At 36.4% G+C, this 19987-nt stretch overlaps 1 protein-coding gene across 1 annotated transcript; it reads right to left on the bottom strand.

Annotated features, from left to right (window-relative positions):
- Positions 1–1011: 1011 nt before the first annotated feature.
- On the bottom strand, positions 1012–1874 carry LOC147608158 (glycine-rich RNA-binding protein 4, mitochondrial-like). Its single transcript, XM_086789915.1, has one exon. It carries the CDS (start codon positions 1795–1797, stop codon positions 1312–1314), a length of 486 nt encoding a protein of 161 aa, XP_086646041.1. The 5' UTR covers positions 1798–1874; the 3' UTR covers positions 1012–1311.
- Positions 1875–19987: the final 18113 nt, after the last annotated feature.

The raw sequence follows: 19987 nt of genomic DNA, 5'->3' as shown, positions 1-19987 counted from the left end.
GATGTGTACCCATTCAAGATCATGCTACCATAAATGAAAGATATTATCACTTTAGGGTAATGCTATGTAGTTCAAGGTCACAACAATATTATCGTAATGGCACAAATGAAGGATTAGTCTTTAGTATGCTTCACGCTAATCCAATCATTATTCCCCACTTTTCCACTCCCTCCTCGATGCCACTCCTAGGAACAACAAGCAATTGTCTCAAGGTATAAAAATCAAGATCTACAATAATATCAAATTTCATTTTACCTTGGATGGAGAAATTACTTCATAGATAGTTGAATGATTATTTTATATGAAATACTCTAAATAAAATCTTCATAAATAGCAACTGAGCTTTATTGTTATAAAGATTGAAATTTTATCAATAGAAACAAAATATTAAACACTTCATAAGTACTTTTGATATACTTCCCCCTGACCCTGATGTGTTTTCAGACTACCTAAGGCCCAAGATCCTAACATAGTTACCATTTTTCACCGCCCATAGGCACTTCTTTACCTGCCGCCCATAGGCACTTCTTTACCTGCCCATAGGCGATGCCACCACCGAGGAAGCACCGTTTGGGTTTTAAACCCTGGACCTCCTGGTAGACAAACACCCTTTACCACTTGAGTAATCATCTCATTGGCCTGACCATGATAATCTGGTAACCCCTTTAGGTTGTTCCATGCATCCCAAAACCCAAAAACTCCCCATCTTGACTGTAAAGATATTGAAAGATCACAAGATGTTTTGCTCAAGAAAATGGCATCTCATCCCCACAAAACTGCTGTTCAGCAGCACTGAGAACCGATTAGCTGGGAAGTTTGGTATCATAATATGCAATAATGTCCATCTTCCCAGCTAGGCCACAGTGGTAAGGGTGAGCAAAATGCAGTATGCTGTTCTCTCCACATGACGAGAACAGCCTTCAGTATGCACAAAAACAACATACACACATCCTCACACTCCATCAGCAACAACTTTGATGCCACTTTTGATTGGAGCTACTGAAATGATTCTTGAGCAGAACACGAATAGTAGTTGTAACACTGGATAAAAGATCCGTGAATGGCAGATTACAGCCCAACCTTAACAGAATTACAGCATACTGGAAATCAAAGGTGTGTGAGATTCACGAAGGATGTCTATGGGAGGTAAAACGGCTTCCGCCGTGTGGTGTGGACAACCAAAATTTAACTGTACTCTGTGAAAAACAACTGGGGATCACTTCGGTAGAGAAACACCTAAAACATGGTCTGTGTAAAAGCAAAACAATTACCAGTATTGTAGACAAAAATACCAGCTCTAGTCTGCGAGTTTTAGCGATTGTAATCAGCGTCTCCAGCATTCAAAGAAGGAATTGTGCCCCAATCCTCCTCCACAGCAGGCTCAGGAGGATCGTTCAGCCCAGAGAATCCACCACCGAACCCCCCGCCGCCCATAGACGACCTCGGAGGCGGCGGCCGAGCTGAGGCTCGGTCCACCCGTATCGCCCTACCGTCCAGATTGCAGCCCTGCAGCTTCGACAGAGCCGTCTCTGCATCAGAATCGTTGTAGTACGTCACGAAGCCGAACCCTCGCGACCTTCCCGTCTCGCGGTCTGTGATGATCCTCACGTCGCTCACTTCGCCGTGGGCAGCGAAGGCTTCTTTCAGCCCGTCCTCGGTGGTTCTGAAGGACAAGCCACCGACGAAGAGCTTGGCATCGGAGAAAGCACGCGTCAAGGCGTATGAGGATGGCAGGAAACGCTGGCCAGAGAGCACCTGTGAGAAGCCGCGGAGGAGTGTGCGCCTGGCCTGCGCCATCGTTCGCCTGCAACAGTGACAGGAAAGATGACTGATTTCTGCTGCGAGGGGAAGTGAAGAAAAGGGCTTTCGTTAGGGTTTTACGGCCGGTTCACAAAAGTGTTCACAAAGGGATGGTGATACACACCTTGTCCGCGGACAGCAGACGTGTCCTGCCCAAAGGAGGAGAGACACACACACACACTTTTGGAATTTTCATGTAAAACAAACCTACAATATGTGTGGATTTTAACCGCTTCGCCCACAGCGATATCGCCCTCGCCTCTCGAAAGGGAGATACATGGTTCGAATCTACCCACTCCCATGGTGTAAAGGGATGGCATGTCATTGAGGTACACTCTTTTGCATAATATATATATATATATATATGTTTACTTTATTTTGAAACACTCTTTTGCATAATATTAATATATATATATATATATATATATATATATATATGTTTACTTTGAAAAACTCTACAAAATTCGAGGTACTTTGGATAAAATTCAACTCAAAAATCTACAAATTTTAGAAACATTTTGAGGATGCATGTTTTCACTAGACTAAATTAACATCCATCCATTCATTGAACTGTCTTTGGTATCTTATGCACGTTTGAAATTTAAGGTGGGAGGAATTTTATATTTCTTGTGTGTGCTTTACCTCTAAGACTACGCTTTTGATAAGCTATGTATGTCTTAGCAAGGGCATAGTAAGGGCACACATGTGCTACATATATGTAAGGGCATAGTAAGGGCACAAATGTGCTACATATGTCTTGTGTGTGCTTTACCTCTAAGACTATACTAAGATAAGCTATGTTTGTCTTAGCAAGGGCATGCTAAGGGCACAAATGTGCTACATATATGTCTTAACAAGGCCATATTAAAAGCACAACTATGCTACCAACATGTATAGTGCAAATATCATCAACCAACAAGAACTACAAATCAAAAAAGAACCGACATCCAAGAAAACTTACATGCTCTCATGGAGATCAAGTAGATGATGACTTGGTTGTTCAACTAAGTAACATCTTCAACCTCAAAGATTCAATGTAATATTGTTAGTCCCTGGCTTGATGGGTTCATCGCCTCTTTTTGTAATGGGGAGAGTCTCCACAGCCCCAAGTATCCAGTCTACTAGCTTTGTAACTGCTCTTTCTATCTCTTTTTTTAAATCCTGCTAATATAAAAACTCTCGCCTTTTTTTTAAAAGGCCCACCTCATACACACAGTGTCAGTACTCTCTCCCCTTAGTTGAAGTCTATGATTCTTCCCTATCCGTATCTCAAACAACCCCTTTTTAGACTTATTCTTTGTATTAATTTCTTGAACTCTTGTTTTCTCAATCCCTTAATCTCTTAATCTTGTGTTTGTTGACCTCTTTTTGTGTTGATTTGCCACCTTGCCAGTGGGAACATCCAGGGGCATTATGCTTGTCGAGTTGTCCTCCTAGGACTACGATGCTCTATATACAAAGGTGCTCATGCTCTCAAGTCCATTAAGCTTGTGCTTAACATGAACTTTATGGACCACAAGGGACAACGGCCAAGCTTGTCAAGCTATCTTCAAGCCACATTGTCTTCATGCAAAGGTGGTACTGGGAAGGTGATACTCTTTATTTGAGATTTGCAAACTCCTCATTCTTGTCAACCAAGGAAGAAACAATTTAGGTCGAATTTAGCGTGTGGCTATGGTGGCAACTCTACACCAGATGAGATTGTTGCATGGAGCTTCCCACACCTAAGAAAATGACATGGCTTTTGGTGATAGTTGCCAAGGTGCCAAGGAAGAGAGGACAAGATAGTTCCCAAGCAAAAGACATGGCTTTTGGTAATAGTTGCTAAGAAAAAGAGGACAAGATAGTTTCAAGTTGAGAATAAGTGCAAGATAGCCTAAAGCCTTGTAATGTACTCCTCACAAAAAAAAACATAGCCAAAGACCAACACTCCTTTTTTTAAATGTTGAAAACAAGGGGCTAATTAGCAATTATGTGTTTAATTAACAATCCTAAGGGTACTATGATTTTTCAAATTAAAAATTTGATGCCACAAAAAAACGTGTTTCCTCGTTGTCTAAAGAAGATATGTTGCCAAGTAATAAACATCCTTAATTTCAATAATGTTAAACATCCTTAAATTCACCATGTGTGGAGGGAATACCTTTACCATGTGTGGAGGGAATACCTTTACCATGTATGGAATTTCTTACATGCATTAGGGAAAATTCGGGCTCCAAATGAGCGGTCCTTTAAGGACTTTCTCTCTCCTCCTGAAATCCCAGAAAAATGCAAAAATATTATATTGGGTTTCTCTCTCTTCTTTTCGAATTTAAATTCACCTTTTTCCATATTTTCTAAAGAGATTCAATGCTCATTTTATTCTAATGTGCTTAAATTCTACGTAACTTTAACCACTGCGAAGGGAAATTCATAAATGTGAAAAGCTAGTACTCTATAAAGTAAGAAAACAAGTACGAGAATATTTCTGACATATGTAACTATGCAACTATATTTCTGACATAAGTACAACATGGAATTAGAAGATGTTGATTGAAAATAGTGGCATTTTTAAAAAGAACTCGAATATATCTTGAGGCAAACTTAGTATTTTGAAAAGTTCTTTTTTATTCAACGCAATTAAACATGCCTAAGTTCTATTCTAGGGCATTTTCATGAAGTTATGGTGGTTGTCATTGGGTGAGTTTTCCTCATTCAATAGCCACTCTTCTCCTTTTGAATTTCCCTCCATTTAAATCTTCAATCTCTCAAAAGAAGTCTCTAAGCTTTCACCTGAATCTACTTTTTTCTCACATATATGTTTACGCATGGACAACAATGAAGATAGATTTGACTTTCTGGTTCCTTCAAGGTGGAACCAAAAAGTCATATTTTCCTTCATTGATTTTTTATACCCAATTATTTTACTACCAGGATTACATCAAGAAGGGAATCAAGAAGTGTTGCTACAATGCTTAATGGAGGTATGGATATGTTTAGACGATATTAATTTTTATGTTATTTGAAATACAAATGTCTAAAATTAATGATAATGTTTTACTACACCGTATATTTTTGTAAAGAAAGGAGTTAATTGTAATTTCAGTGTTGTTTTATGGTCTATAGAACATCAAAGCTAATTCTAAGAAGTGATTTATACATGTGGACTTGGATGATGAGTATGTTTCTCTCTATAAGAGAACAAAGGCTTCTAAGGCCAACCCCTCTGTAATGCAACAAGCTAGGGAATTAGGGCGAAAGCATGTTGATATATGGATGGACACATTATATGGTAAGATCCCCAAATTTGTATATTCCTATGTTGTTTAGTGATTGTTATTAAAAATAACCAATGTACATATGTTGTTGTCATTTTTATTCCAGCACATTTTGGAGGTTCATGGTCCCTACTTTGCTTAGCTATCTGGTCTACGCAAGGCATGGAGCACTCACATTGGCAAGCTCGTTGTGGGTTTCAGAAGGCCCCTTTTGATCTTATAATTATTCCCCTCTTTGAAATAAAAGAAAGATCCTGTTTTACCCTGTTTTGGCTTGGAGAGAGAAAATATCTAGAGGGAGGTAATCCAAAATTGAGATATTTTTGGATATAAAAATCCTCCTAGTGTCTAAAATGGTTTCCCCTAAAACAAAAATTCAAAAAGAACTTTCCAATGTGCAATTGGAATTAATTGAAAATAGGTATAAAGGACCTTAGCCTAAGGGTCTAGATTTTCAAAAAATTTTGGACTATGGTCCAATTAAGGTTCCTACGGGTCAATAGTATCAATCCAAGTGTGGGGAGGAGATAAATCCAATTTATAAAAGAAAAATACCCAAAAATGAGTAAATACCCACATAAGATGAAGAGTTGACTGAGTACAAGGTTTATTAGTAAAAAACTATGAATATTACTAAAAAAGCGAGATATTTTGGGTATAATGATACATTTTTGATACCTTGGTAAGGAGAAGGGGGCTCTTCAAGGAGGCTCCTATTTCACATGTGTGGAGGAGTTTTAAACTAAAAAATAATAAGATATTTTTATCTCTCATCTCTCCTGGATCAAACCAAATAAAAAAGGGAGCCAAACTGATCCAAATCTTATCCAAATTCAGCCAAACTGAACCTGGAAAATTCTAGAAACTAGTTGGACTTGGTGAGAGGCCTCCCTCACCTATAAATAGACCCTTAGCCCTTTGTTAAAAAATATGAGAACTATACCATGCCAGCATTATACTGAAATAATGATATTTTCTATTATCCTCTAAAAATCCTCTACAATTTGGAGAGAATGGAGTTTCTCTCTCTCTTCAACCTTCTTTGGAGCCTTCCTCAACATACTAACCAATTGATTGGTTGGGGGCCTCTCCAATGAGACTGAAGTATCAAGTAAAACAAGAGGTAAAGTGAGAGTTTATGGTCTTTTTCTTAATCTCTAAATGTTTCTCACTTCCAACCCCTCTCAAGCTTGAGAAGTATTCAATTGAATGGCTCTTTAATGCAATTGAAACTCTCTAATGAATTTGAGTGATAAATTTTATAAAGTTTTCATTTATGCTTAAATTAAATGTTTTTTTAAGCATATCTCTCTCTTCCCCAAAGAATGGTCATTCCTATGACCTATTCTATATTCAAATGATGCTTCTCTCATGAAGCAATTCTCAAATCTAAAAGTAAATTCTATATCTCTCTCTCCCCCAAAGAATGGTCATTTCTATGACCTATTCTATATTCAAATGATGCTTCTCTCATGAAGCAATTCTCAAATCTAAAAGTAAATTCTATGCTTGTCAAATTTAAGGCCAAAAAAGTGGCTTTTTAATGCTTTTATGCTATTTAATTTATGGAAAACTTGGGAATCAAGTCCATAATTGGATATTGATCTAAATAATAGTTATTCTATCATATGGTATTACTTAACTTTATGCTTTCAAAATTATTAAAAATTAATAGTAATAGCAGCGGAGCTATGGCAAAATTTTTAAAAAATTAACACATAAATCATTTTCATTCATAATATGAAAAGAGGACTTCCTACCATATTCTAGGATTAATCATCCTAAGTTAATTGAAAAATTCTCATCATAACCATGCAAAAATTGATTTTTATGTTTATGCATAAATAGTTAATTAGCAAAAAGAGAAATTTCTAGTAATTCACTTTCATGATAAAAGAGGAATTCCCACCATATTTGGAATCCAATCATTAGAATGGGAAAAGAGAAATTCCTAGTATATTGGAATTATTGGATATTTTATTTAAATTCAAAGATGAATTTTAGATAAATTTATTTTATCTATGAGAAATATTTAAATGGTAAAAGAAGAATTCCTATGACATTTGGAATTCCATCATTTAGATGGCAAAAGAGAAATTCCTATCATATTGAATTAATGGGTATTTTAGTTTAGATGAAATTATTTTATGAGAAATATTTGATGATAAAAGAGGAATTCCATGACATTGGAATGCAAATAATTAAATGCAAAAAGAGGAATTCCCATGGTATTTGAGATCCAAGAAATTAAATGGGAAGAAGAGGAATTTTAGCATAATTCAATTATGATAATTTATCAAAAGTGGAAATATGGGTAGAATTGATTTCTGTAAATCCCATGAATTCTTTTATTAAAAAGAGGAATATTGAATATAATTAAATTGAGGAATTGAGAAGGAATATGAAATAGTCATCGAGAAAAAGAATCTTTATGTAAGCCAAGCAATTGGCAGAAATTTAGAAAAAGTTCCATTATCGGTGTATCAAAGTAGAAAAAGCTACTAAATGGGAATAGGATGTGGAATGGATGTGATAAGATGTAAAGTGGATGCGAATGGATGTGATAAGATGTAAATTGGATGCGAATGGATGTGATAAGATGTAAATGAGATGTGATAAGATGTAAATGGGATGTGACAGGATGTGGTGTAATGAAAATGAATGTGGATGAGATGTGAAGTAAATGGATGTGGATGTGAATGATGAGATGCAAATGAGAAGAGAGGATATGGGAAAGGGTGAGATGGGAACTAAATGGAGTGAATGTGTGTGAAGAATGGATGTGGATGTGTATGTGAAAGAATGGATGTGGATGTGTATGTGAAGAATGGATGTGGATGTGTATGTGATGAAAATGGATGTGAAGAATGGATGTGGATGTGGATGTGAAAGAATGGATGTGCATGTGTATGTGAAAGAATGGATGTGGATGTATGTGAAGAATGGATGTGGATGTATGTGAAAGAATGGATGTGGATGTGTATGTGAAGAATGGATGTGGATGTGTATGTGAAAGAATGGATGTGGATGTGTATGTAAAAGAATGGGTGTGGATGTATGTGAAAGAATGGATGTGGATGTGTATATGAATGAATGTGATGAGATGGATATGAATGGATGGAGGTGATGTGATGTAAAATGGACAGATGTGAGTAAAGGAGATTGGATATAATGTGATGTGAATCGGGATGTGAATGAATGAGATGTGATGTGAAATGAATGAGATGTGAATGAATGAGATGTGATGTGATGTGAATCGGGATGTGAATGAATGAGATGTGATATGAAATGGACGTGATGTAAATTGGGATAGATGTGAATGGATGATGTGTGATGTGAATGAATGTGATGTGAAACGGGATAGATGTGAATGAATGAGATGTGAATGAATGAGACGTGATGTGAAACGGGATAGATGTGAATGAATGAGATGTGATGTGAATGGATGAGATGTGATGGAATGTGAATCGAAATAGATATGAATGTGAATGGATGAGATGTGACGGAATGTGAATCGAAATAGATATGAATGTGAATGGATGAGATGTGAGGTGAAATGGATGTGATGTGGATCGGGGTAGATATGAATGGATGAGATGTGAATGAATGTGAGGTGATGAGATGTGGATGTGGGTTGATGCGAGTGGATGAGATCTGATGAGGATAAATGAGGAAAGATGTGATGAGATGGAAAATGATGTGATTGGATGAGAATGGGAATACATATGAAATGGATCTGGATTAAATAATGTGGATTAATGTGGAACCATGTGGAAAGACGAGAGTTCATTATAAAAACTTTATTTATGACCTATTTTTAAATGATTGTTTTATTTCAAAAATGCTGGGGAAGCATTTTGACCGTCTTGTGAATGAGGTCGTGAAGACCTAACTGATAAAGTTGCAACAGCTGACGGGGAGTCAACGAAGGATGTCTTGCGTAGCAAGGTCGGCCGAGGTCTTGACCAGCCTCGGTTCGATTTAAATGGTGAGCTTCCGGTACGCTGGATGAGGGACCAAGGAAGCAACCTATGAGTGAAGTGCTAGGTGACCTGCGAAGGATCCTAGAGGGTGCTGATATGGTGCTCGGGCTCTGGGTCGCTGAAGATACCCACACGTGCATCGAGGAAGATATGGTGCTCGGGCTCTGGGTCGCTGAAGATACCCACACGTGCATCGAGGAAGATATTGGAACAAGAAGTAAAAGTTGTTTTGTGAAACCGGGCATAGATCTGGTTGATTGACCTTGCTGGTCCTCAAAACGGATGAGTCCATGGCTCTTTTATATGGATCTGTTGGTTGATCTTGCTGATCATCAAACGGAGATTCCATCTTGATTTTTATAAGTGAATATATTGCCGGGTACTATGAGCTAGGAACTATCGAAAAGGCCCCTGATGATGAGTGGACAGGTGGTGAGCGTTCTGGTTACCAACAATGATGCCATAGGTACACCGATGAAGGAATGAGTGGAAATTAGGAGTCAACCGGATATTTTGGAGGATTATGATCAGTGACACTATGATTTCATTAAATGATTGTTTTAAAGACAGAGCTGAATCAGTGACACTATGATTTTGGAGGATTATGATCAGTGACACTATGATTTCATTAAATGATTGTTTTAAAGACAGCTGAATCTGTGAAAAAAGCAATTTTATATTGGGTGTGTAAGTGGTGTGACTAGCCTTAAATTTGCATGAATATCCGGCTAGGGAGCTAGGAAACTCTTTTCCTTGGTACCCGGGACAAAACCGAACCAAATTCCTGATTGGATCCCATCACTACAGTGGTTGGGCGATTGGCTAACCCATGGGACTGGGATGGGGCTAGGGCTGGACTGATAGATCCGTAAAATGAGACTCAATTCTGTTATAGTACGATAGATGAAGTAAATCCCGGATAGTAATTGTTCTATGGAAAAGAATCAACGGTTGTGCCTCTCAATAAGGAAAAAAGCGTTGGTCTCTATGATCCAAGTCCAAGTTTCTTCCTTGATCTAACCAAGTGTCTTTACAGGTTCGGTCGGATCAGTTTGGATAGTGATGACCTTGACTACGTTAGAGTAAAAATATCCGAAGGCATCGCCCGTGCTTTTCAAGCGAGGGAATTTTTTTCCGGGTTCTCGGTTTTGGAAAAACCGAGCGATTAGTCTCTTGTCCGGATATCCGTGGTGGGCGAGGCCCCAAGTGAGATGACCTTGCACTGCGCAAGGAGTGCTACTTCCGTTGCTAGCACCCCCAAATCCGTAGCGCGGAGGAAGCAGGGATCTTTCAGCTGGTATCAGAGCAAATTGACTAAAGTGAATCAACTGAGAAGCCAAAAATGTCAAAAATTTATGAAGTAATAGTAAAAGGTTGGAATTGTGTGATGAAATTCATACAAATTGATATTTAGACTGAAATTCATAAATTGGTAATTGGGTCTTCAGATGGAAGTACCGCAATTATATGGAATCCCTGACTTGCTTGAGACTTAGACATGATGGTATTTACCTTATAATTCCAAGGACTGTGACTACCCGTATATACCGAAATTATAACTGTAGCTCTTTACTGGCAGTATATACGAGTAAATCTAAGACCTTGAAATTCTAAGCAAAAATGCTATCCAGATGATGAATTCGAATGTGGTTGATATGATTTTAAAATTCTGGTTGAGAATTGATGAGTTGATTTGGATTCTGATTGAAAAATGATGATTCCTGAATTTTGGTTGAAAAGTGATAAGTTGAACAAAACCACAATGAGGATGAATGGGACAAACCCCTGTGATGATGTTCGTAAACTGGAATGACAATAATGACTTCAGCAAATCACTATGAGATTAGTGGATTGTGTTGACACATTGCTAATGTTAACATTTGACCCAATGGATCAAGTTAAGGGATGACACATTAAAAATCTGTATAATTGAAATTCCCATGGAGGATTGTTCAGATGGAAATTTCGGTCTAATGGACCATTATTGTGTTAAGAATATATGATCTCAATGAATTGTTATCTGATGATGAGTTCTATATAAGGGATCTTTATCCCAGGATTCTGTTGGGTTGACCAAACTATAAGGAACCCCAAAATCAGTTGGATCTTAAGGGAAAGAGTTGTCCTCTAGTTTGCAAGATGAGGACATCTCGTGTTTTTTTAAGTGGGGTAGGATGTAAGATTCCTCTCTCCAGCTTTTGAGGTGTGAAGGTGTAAGAACCTCCCCTTCTGATCTTATAATTATTCCCCTCTCTAAAATAAAAGAAAGATTTTATTTTACCCTGTTTTGGCCTGGAGAGAGAAAATGTGTAGAGGGAGGTAATCTAGAATTGAGATATTCTTGGATATAAAAATCCTCCTAGTGTCTAAAATGGTTTCCCTTGAAACAAAAATCCTCCTAGTGTCTAAAATGGTTTCCCTAGTGTCTAAAATGGTTTCCCTTGAAACAAAAATTCAAAAAGAACTTTCTAATATGCAATTGGAATTGGAATTGAAAATAGGTATAAAGGACCTTAGCCTAAGGGTCTAGATTTTCAGAAATTTTTAGATTATGGTCCAATTAAGGTTCCTACGGGCCAATAGGATCAATCCAAGTGTGGGGAGGAGATAAATTCAATTTATAAAAGAAAAATACCCAAAAATGAGTAAATGCCCACATAAGATGAAGAGTTGACTGAGTACAAGGTTTATTAGTAAAAAACTATGAATATTACTAAAAAAGTGAGATATTTTGGGTATAATGATACATTTTTGATACCTTGGTAAGGAGAAGGGGGCTCTTCAAGGAGGCGCCTATTTCACATGTGTGGAGGAGTTTTAAACTAAAAAATAATAAGATATTTTTATCTCTCATCTCTCCTGGATCAAACTAAATAAAAAAGGGAGCCAAACTGATCCAAATCTTGTCCAAATTCAGCCAAACTGAACCTGAAGGCCTCCCTCACCTATAAATAGACCCTTAACCCTTTGTAAAAAAATATGAGAACTATACCATGCCAGTATTATACTGAAATAATGATATTTTCTATTATCCTCTAAAAATCCTCTACAATTTGGAGAGAATGGAGTTTCTCTCTCTCTTCAACCTTCTTTGGAGCCTTCCTCAACATACTAACCAATCGATTGGTTTGGGGCCTCTCCAATGACTAAAGAATCAAGCAAAACAAGAGGTAAAGTGTGAGTTTATGGTCTTTTTCTTAATCTCTAAATGTTGCTCACTTCTCAACCCCTCTCAAGCTTGAGAAGTATTCAATTGAATGGCTCTTTAATGCAATTGAAACTCTCTAATGAATTTTAGTGATAAATTTTATAAAGTTTTCATTTATGCTTAAATTAAATATTTTTTAAGCATATCTCTCTCCCCCCCAAAGAATGGTCATTCCTATGACCTATTCTATATTCAAATGATGCTTCTCATGAAGCAATTCTCAAATCTAAAAGTAAATTCTATGCTTGTCAAATTTGAGGCCAAAGAAGTGGCTTTTTAATGCTTTTATGCTATTTAATTTATGGAAAACTTGGGAATCAAGTCCATAATTGGATATTGATCCAAATGATAGTTATTCTATCATATGGTATTACCAAACTTTATGCTTTCAAAATTATTGAAAATTATTAGTAATAGCAGCGGAGCTATGGTAAAATTTTTAAAAAAATTAACACATAAATCATTTTCATTCATAATATGAAAAGAGGACTTCCTACCATATTCTAGGATTAATCATCCTAGATTAGTTGAAAAATTCTTATCATAACCATGCAAAAATTGATTTTTATGTTTATGCATAAATAGTTCATTAACAAAAAGAGGAATTTCTAGTAATTCATTTTTATGATGAAAGAGGAATTCTCACCATATTTGAAATCTAATCATTCGAATGGGAAAGGAGGAATTCCTAGCATATTGAAATTATTGGATATTTTATTTAAATTCAAAGATAAATTTTAGATAAATTTATTTTATCTATGAGAAATATTTAAATGATAAAAGGAAAATTCCTATGACATTTGGAATTCCATCATTTAGATGGGAAAAGAGAAATTCCTATTATATTGAATTAATGGGTATTTTAGTTTAGATGAAATTATTTTATAAGAAATATTTGATGATAAAAGAGGAATTCCCATGACATTGGAATGCAAATAATTAAATGCAAAAAGAGGAATTTCCATGGTATTTGAGATCCAAGAAATTAAATGGAAAGAAGAGAAATTTTAGTATAATTCAATTTATGATTATTTATCACAAGTGAAAATATGGGTAGAATTGATTTCTGTAAATCCCATGAATTCTTTTATTAAAAAAGAGAAATACTGAATATAATTAAATTGAGGAATTGAGAAGGAATATGAAATAGTTGTCGAGAAAAAGAATCTTTATCTAAGCCAAGCAATTGGCAAAAATTTAGAAAAAGTCCCATTATCGGTGTATCAAAGTAGAAAAAGCTACTAAATGGGAATAGGATGTGGAATGGATGTGATAAGATGTAAACTGGATGCGAATGGATGTGATAAGATGTAAACTGGATGCGAATGGATGTGATAAGACGTAAACTGGATGCGAATGGATGTGATAAGATGTAAATGGGATGTGATAAGATGTAAATGGGATGTGATAGGATGTGGTGTAATGAAAATGAATGTGGATGAGATGTGAAGTAAATGGATGTGGATGTGAATGATGAGATGAGAATGAGAAGAGAGGATATGTGAAAGGGTGAGATGGGAAGTAAATGGATGTGGATGTGAATGATGAGATGAGAATGAGAAGAGAGAATATGTGAAAGGGTGAGATGGGAAGTAAATGGATGTGGATGTGAATGGATGTGGATGTGAATGATGAGATGAGAATGAGAAGAGAGGATATGTGAAAGGGTGAGATGGGAAGTAAATGGATGTGGATGTATATGTGATGAAAATGGATGTGAATGTGTATGTGAAGAATGGATGTGGATGTGTATGTGATGTAAGTGGATGTGAATGTGTATGTGAAGAATGGATGTGGATGTGTATGTGAAAGAATGGATGTGGATGTGTATGTGAAGAATGGATGTGGGTGTGTATGTGATGAAAATGGATGTGGATGTGTATGTAAAGAATGGATGTGGATGTGTATGTGAAAGAATGGATGTGGATGTATGTGAAAGAATGGATGTGGATGTGTATGTGAAGAATGGATGTGGATGTGTATGTGAAAGAATGGATGTGGATGTGTATGTAAATGAATGTGATGTGATGGATGTGAATGGATGGAGGTGATGTGATGTGAAATGGATAGATGTGAGTAAAGGAGATGTGATATAATGTGATGTGAATCGAGATGTGAATGAATGAGATGTGATGTGATGTGATGTGATGTGATGTGATGTAAATCGAGATGTGAATGAATGAGATGTGATGTGAAATGGATGTGATGAGATGTGATGTAAATTGGGATAGATGTGAATGGATGATATGTGATGTGAATGAATGTGATGTGAATGAATGTGATGTGATGTGATGTGAAACGAGATAGATGTGATGTGAATGGATGAGATAGATGTGAATGTGAATGGATGAGATGGATGTGAATGTGAAACGAGATAGATGTGATGTGAAACGAGATAGATGTGATGTGAATGGATGAGATAGATGTGAATGTGAAACGAGATAGATGTGATGTGAATGGATGAGATGGGATGTGAATCGGGATAGATGTGAATGAATGAGATGTGAGGTGAAATGGATGTGATGTGGATCGGGGTAGATATGAACGGATGAGATGTGAATGAATGTGAGGTGATGAGATGTGGATATGGGTAGATGCGAGTGGATGAGATCTGATGAGAATAAATGAGAAAAGATGTGATGAGATGGAAAATTATGTGATTGGATGAGAATGGGAATACATATGAAATGATGTGATTGTATGAGAATGGGAATACATATGAAATGGAAGTGGATTTGATGTGGAACCATGTGGATATGGGTAGATGCGAGTGGATGAGATCTGATGAGAATAAATGAGAAAAGATGTGATGAGATGGAAAATTACGCGATTGGATGAGAATGGGAATACATATGAAATGATGTGATTGTATGAGAATGGGAATACATATGAAATGGAAGTGGATTTGATGTGGAACCATGTGGAAAGACGAGAGTTCGTATAGAAATTGTATTTATGACCTGTTTTTAAATATGTCAAAAATGCTGGGGAAGCATTTTGACTGTCTTGTGAATGAGGTCGTGGAGACCTAACTGATAAAGTTATAACAACTGACGGAGAGTCAACGAAGGACGTCTCGCGTAGCAAGGTCGGCCGGGGTCTTGACCAGCCTCTGTTCGATTTAAATGGTGAGCTTCCGCGGTACGGTGGATGAGGGACCAAGGAAGCGGCCTATGAGTGAAGCGCTAGGTGACCTGCGAAGAATCCTAGAGGGTGCTGACCATACGGTGCTCGGGCTCTAGGTCGCCGAAGATACCCAGACGTGCGTCGGGGAAGATATTGGAACAAGGAGTAAGAGTTGTTTTCCGAAACCGGGCATGGATCTGGTTGATTGACCTTGCTGGTCCTCAACAAATGAGTCCATGGCTCTTTTATATGGATCTGTTGGTTGATCTTGCTGATCTTCAACGGAGATTCCATCTTGATTTTTATAAGTGAATATATTGCCGGGTACTATGAGCTAGGAACTATCGTACAGGTGGTGAGCGTTCTGGTTACCAATGATGTCATAGGTACATCGATGAAGGAATGAGTGGAAATTAGGAGTCAACCGGATATTTTGGAGGATTATGATCAGTGACACTATGATTTCATTAAATGATTGTTTTAAAGATAGCTGAATCTGTGAAAAAGGCAATTTCATATTGGGTGTGTAAGTTGTGTGACTAGCCTTAAATTTGCATGAATATCTGGCTAGGGGACCTGGGAACTCTTTTCCTTGGTACCCAGGACAAAACCTAACCAAATTCCTGATTGGATCCCATCACTACAGTGGTTGGGCGGTTGGCTAACCCATGGGCTAGGATTGATGGATCCGTAAAATGAGACTCAATTATGTTATAGTACGATAGATGAAGTAAATCCCGGATAGTAATTGTTTTATGGAAAAGAATCAACGGTTGTGCCTCTCAATGAGGAAAAAAGCGTTGGTCTCTATGATCCAAGTCCAAGTTTCTTCCTCGATCTGACCAAGTGTCTTTACAGGTTCGGTCGGATCAGTCTAGATAGTGATGACCTTGACTACGTTAGAGTAAAAATATCCAGAGGCATCGCCCATGCGGGCGAGAGAATTTTTTTTCGGGTTCGGTTTTGGAAGAACCGAGGGATTAGTCTCTTGTCCGGATATCCGTGGGGTGGGCAAGGCCCCGAATGAGAGGACCCTGCACCGTGTAAGGAGTGCTACTTCCGCTTCTAGCACTCCCGAATCCGTTGCGCAGAGGGGGCAGGGATCTTTCAGCTGGTATCAGAGTGAATTGACTAAAGTGGATCAACTGAGAAGCCAAAAATGTCAAAAATTTATGAAGTAAGAGTAAAAGGTTGGAATTGTGTGATAAAATTCATACAAATTGATATTTAGACTGAAATTCATAAATTGGTAATTGGGTCTTCAGATGGAAGTACCGCAACTATATGGAATCCTTGACTTGCTTGAGGCCTAGACATGATGGTATTTACCTTATAATTCCAAGGACCGTGACTACCCGTATATATCGAGGGCATAACTGCAGCTCTTTACTGGCAGTATATATGAGTAAATCTAAGACCTTGAAATTATAAGCAAAAATGCTATCCAGACGATGAATTCGAATGTGGTTGATATGATTTTAAAATTCTGGTTGAGAATTGATGAGTTGATTTGGATTCTGATTGAAAAATGATGATTCCTGAATTTTGGTTGAAAAGCGATAAGTTGAACAAAACCACAATGAGGATGAATGGGACGAATCTCTGTGATGATGTTCGTAACTGGAATGATGATAATGACTTCAACAAATCACTATGAGATTAGTGGATTGTGCTGACAGATCAAGTTAAGGGATGACACATTAAAAATCTGTATAATTGAAATTCCCATGGACTGTTCAGATGGAAATTTCGGTCTAATGGACCATTATTGTGTTGAGGATATATGATCTGAATGAATTGTTATCTGATGATGAGTTCTATAGAAGGGATCTTTATCCCAGGATTCTGTTGGGTTGACCAGACTATAAGGAACCCCAGAATCAGTTGGATCTTAATGGAAAGAGTTGTCCTCTAGTTTGCGAGAGATGAGGACATCTCGCAGTTTTTTAAGTGGGGTAGGATGTAAGATTTCTCCCTCCAGCTTTTGAGGTGTGAAGGTGTAAGGACCTCCCCTTATGATCTTATAATTATTCCCCTCTCTGAAATAAAAGAAAGATCCTGTTTTACCCTGTTTTGGCCTGGAGAGAGAAAATGTCTAGAGGGAGGTAATCCAAAATTGAGATATTCTTGGATATAAAAATCCTCCTAGTGTCTAAAATGGTTTCCCCTGAAACAGAAATTCAAAAAGAACTTTCCAATGTGCAATTGGAATTAATTGAAAATATGTATAAAGGACCTTAGCCTAAGGGTCTAGATTTTCAAAAATTTTTGGATTAAGGTTCCTACGGGTCAATAGTATCAATCCAAGTGTGGGGAGGAGATAAATCCAATTTATAAAAGAAAAATACCCAAAAAATGAGTAAATCCAATTTATAAAAGAAAAATACCCAAAAATGAGTAAATGCCCAAAAATTTCTTTTATAAATCCAATTTATAAAAGAAAAATACCCAAAAATGAGTAAATGCCCACATAAGATGAAGAGTTGACTGAGTACAAGGTTTATTAGTAAAAAACTATGAATATTACTAAAAAAGTGAGATATTTTGGGTATAATGATACATTTTTGATACCTTGGTAAGGAGAAGGGGGCTCTTCAAGGAGGCACCTATTTCACATGTGTGGAGGAGTTTTAAACTCAAAAATAATAAGATATTTTTATCTCTCATCTCTCCTGGATCAAACTAAATCAAAAAGGGAGCCAAACTGATCCAAATCTTGTCCAAATTCAGCCAAATTGAACCTGAAAAATCCTAGAAACTAGTTGGACTTGGTGAGAGGCCTCCCTCACCTATAAATAGACCCTTAACCCTTTGTAAAAAAATATGAGAACTATACCATGCCAGTATTATACTGAAATAATGATATTTTCTATTATCCTCTAAAAATCCTCTACAATTTGGAGAGAATGGAGTTTCTCTCTCTCTTCAACCTTCTTTGGAGCCTTCCTCAACATACTAACCAATTGATTGGTTGGGGGCCTCTCCAATGACTGAAGTATCAAGCAAAACAAGAGGTAAAGTGTGAGTTTATGGTCTTTTTCTTAATCTCTAAATGTTTCTCACTTCTCAACCCCTCTCAAACTTGAGAAGTATTCAATTGAATGGCTCTTTAATGCAATTCAAAATCTCTAATGAATTTTAGTGATAAATTTTATAAAGTTTTCATTGATGCTTAAATTAAATATTTTTTAAGGCATATATCTCTCTCTCCCCCAAAGAATGGTCATTCCTATGACCTATTCTATATTCAAATGATGCTTCTCTCATGAAGCAATTCTCAAATCTAAAAGTAAATTCTATGCTTATCAAATTTGAGGCCAAAGAAGTGGCTTTTTAATGTTTTTATGCTATTTAATTTATGAAAAACTTGGGAATCAAGTCCATAATTGGATATTGATCCAAATAATAGTTATTCTATCATATGGTATTACTAAACTTTATGCTTTCAAAATTATTAAAAATTATTCGTAATTGCAGAGGAGCTATGGCAAAATTTTTGAAAAGTTAACACAAATTATTTTCATTCATAATATGAAAAGAGGACTTCCTACCATATTCTAGGATAAATCATCCTAGGTTAATTGAAAAATTCTCATCATAACCATGTAAAAATTGATTTTTATGTTTATGCATAAATAGTTAATTAGTAAAAAGAGAAATTTCTAGTAATTCATTTTTATGATGAAAGAGGAATTCCCACCATATTTGGAATCCAATCATTTGAATGGAAAAAGAGAAATTCCTAGCATATTGAAATTATCGGATATTTTATTTAAATTCAAAGATGAATTTTAGATAAATTTATTTTATCCATAAGAAATATTTAAATGGTAAAAGAAGAATTTCTATGACATTTGGAATTCCATCATTTAGATGGAAAAGAGTTCCTATCATATTTAAATGGTAAAAGAAGAATTTCTATGACATTTGGAATTCCATCATTTAGATGGGAAAGAGTTCCTATCATATTGAATTAATGGGTATTTTAGTTTAGATGAAATTATTTTATGAGAAATATTTGATGATAAAAGAGGAATTCCCACGACATTGGAATGCAAATAATTAAATGCAAAAAGAGGAATTCCCATGGTATTTGAGATCCAAGAAATTAAATGGGAAGAAGAGAAATTTTAGTATAATTCAATTTATGATTATTTATCATCAAAAATGGAAATATGGGTAGAATTGATTTTTGTAAATCTCATGAATTCTTTTATTAAAAAGAGGAATATTGAATATAATTCAATTGAGGAATTGAGAAGGAATATGAAATAGTCGTTGAGAAAAAGAATCTTTATCTAAGCCAAGCAATTGGCAGAAATTTAGAAAAAGTCCCATTATCGGTATCAAAGTAGAAAAAGCTACTAAATGGGAATAGGATGTGGGATGGATGTGATAAGATGTAAACGGGATGCGAATGGATGTGATAAGATTAAAATGAGATGTGATAAGATGTAAATGGGATGTGAAAGGATGTGGTGTAATGAAAATGAATGTGGATGAGATGTGAAGTAAATGGATGTGGATGTGAATGATGAGATGAGATGAGAGCTAACCAACCAAGGGTATCTGAATAGTCCAGCTGAAAGCACATTGTATGTGAAGAAAATCGG

This window comes from Cibotium barometz, chromosome 54, assembly GCF_041138505.1.
Source record: "Cibotium barometz isolate CiBa-2024 chromosome 54, ASM4113850v1, whole genome shotgun sequence".
NCBI classification, from domain to species: Eukaryota; Viridiplantae; Streptophyta; class Polypodiopsida; order Cyatheales; family Cibotiaceae; genus Cibotium; species Cibotium barometz.
This window is presented reverse-complemented; position numbering and strand designations above follow the sequence as displayed.

Excerpts from the sequence above, each read along its gene's own strand:
- LOC147608158 (XM_086789915.1), bottom strand. The coding sequence starts at position 1,797 with ATGGCGCAGGCCAGGCGCACACTCCTCCGCGGCTTCTCACAGGTGCTC.